The 1,527-nt window shown below is 52.8% G+C and overlaps 1 protein-coding gene across 1 annotated transcript in view; it reads left to right on the forward strand.

The window, feature by feature from the left end:
* Nucleotides 1-529: 529 nt before the first annotated feature.
* Nucleotides 530-1,527, forward strand: part of PFAS (phosphoribosylformylglycinamidine synthase) — a gene marked incomplete at both ends in the record, with an annotated part of 23,835 nt that continues 22,837 nt past the window's right edge. Inside the window, 1 exon segment of the mRNA XM_021383732.1 lies at nt 530-636. Coding sequence (XP_021239407.1) covers nt 579-636 — 58 coding nt within the window.

Raw genomic sequence — 1,527 nt, forward strand, 5'->3', positions numbered from 1 at the left:
TGCTATGGGTCAGGCTATGGGTCAGGCCACGCTATGGGTCAGGCTATGGGGCTGATGTTTGCACAGAGCGCGCTGTGAGCGCAGGGCACGACGTGAGCGACGGGGGAATGCTGAGCTGGGGGTCAGGCTATGGGTCCGGCTGTGCTATGGGTCAGGCTGTGGGTCAGGCTATGGGTCAGGCTGTGCTATGGGTCAGGCCACGCTATGGGTCAGGCTGTGGGGCTGATGTTTGCACAGAGCGCGCTGTGAGCGCGGGGCACGACGTGAGCGATGGGGGGCTGCTGAGCTGTGGGTCAGGCTATGTGTCAGGCTATGGGTCAGGCTATGGGTCAGGCCATGCTATGGGTCAGGCTGTGGGGCTGATATTTGCACAGAGCGCGCTGTGAGCGCGGGGCACGACGTGAGCGACGGGGGGCTGCTGAGCTGTGGGTCAGGCTATGGGTCAGGCCATGCTATGGGCCAGGCTATGGGTCAGGCCATGCTATGGGTCAGGCTATGGGGCTGATGTTTGCACAGAGCGGGCTGTGAGCGCGGGGCACGACGTGAGCGATGGGGGGCTGCTGAGCTGCGCCCTGGAAATGGCCATGGCCGGGAACTGCGGCCTCAGCATCCAGCTCCACAGCGACGGCGCCCAGCGTACGTGGGGCAGCCACAGCCCATAATAGTCCCCCGGCGCGGCCCGTCCTATCCCATAATAACCCAGCCTATCCCATAATATCCTGTCCTATCGCATCATATCCCGTCCTATCTCGTAATATCCCGTCCTATCCCATCCTATCCCTTCCTATCCCATAATATCCCGTCCTATCCCATCATATCCTGTCCTATCCCATCCTATCCTGTCCTATCCCATAATATCCCAAAATATCCCATCCTATCCCATCATATCCCATCCTATCCCATAATATTCCATCCTATCCCATCCTATCCCATCATATTCTATCCTGTCCTATCCTATCCCATCCTATCCCATAATATCCCATGCTATCCCATAATATTCCATGCTATCTCATAATATCCCATCCTATCCCATCATATCCTATCATATCCATTCATACCCTATAATATCCTTTCCTATCCCATAATATCCCATCGTACCCCATCCTATCCCATCCTATCCCATCTTATCCCATAATATCCCGTCCTATCCCATAATATCCCATAATATCCCACCCCATCCCATAATATCCCATCCATCCCATCATATCCCATCCTATCCCATAATATCCCGTCGTATCCCATAATATCCCGTCCTATCCCATAATATGCCATCCTATCCCATAATATCCTACCCTATCCCATCCTATCCCATAATATCCCTTCCTATCCCATAATATCCTATCCTATCCCATAATACCCCAGCGCAGCACATCGTATCCCATCCTATCCTATCCTATCCTATCCCATAATATCCCATCCTATCCCATAATATGCCGTCCTATCCCATAATATCCCATCCTATCCCATAATATGCCGTCCTATCCCATAATATCCCATCCTATCCCATCATATTCCATGCCATCCCAT

Source organism: Numida meleagris, unplaced genomic scaffold (genome assembly GCF_002078875.1).
Source record: "Numida meleagris isolate 19003 breed g44 Domestic line unplaced genomic scaffold, NumMel1.0 unplaced_Scaffold507, whole genome shotgun sequence".
Taxonomy (NCBI): domain Eukaryota; kingdom Metazoa; phylum Chordata; class Aves; order Galliformes; family Numididae; genus Numida; species Numida meleagris.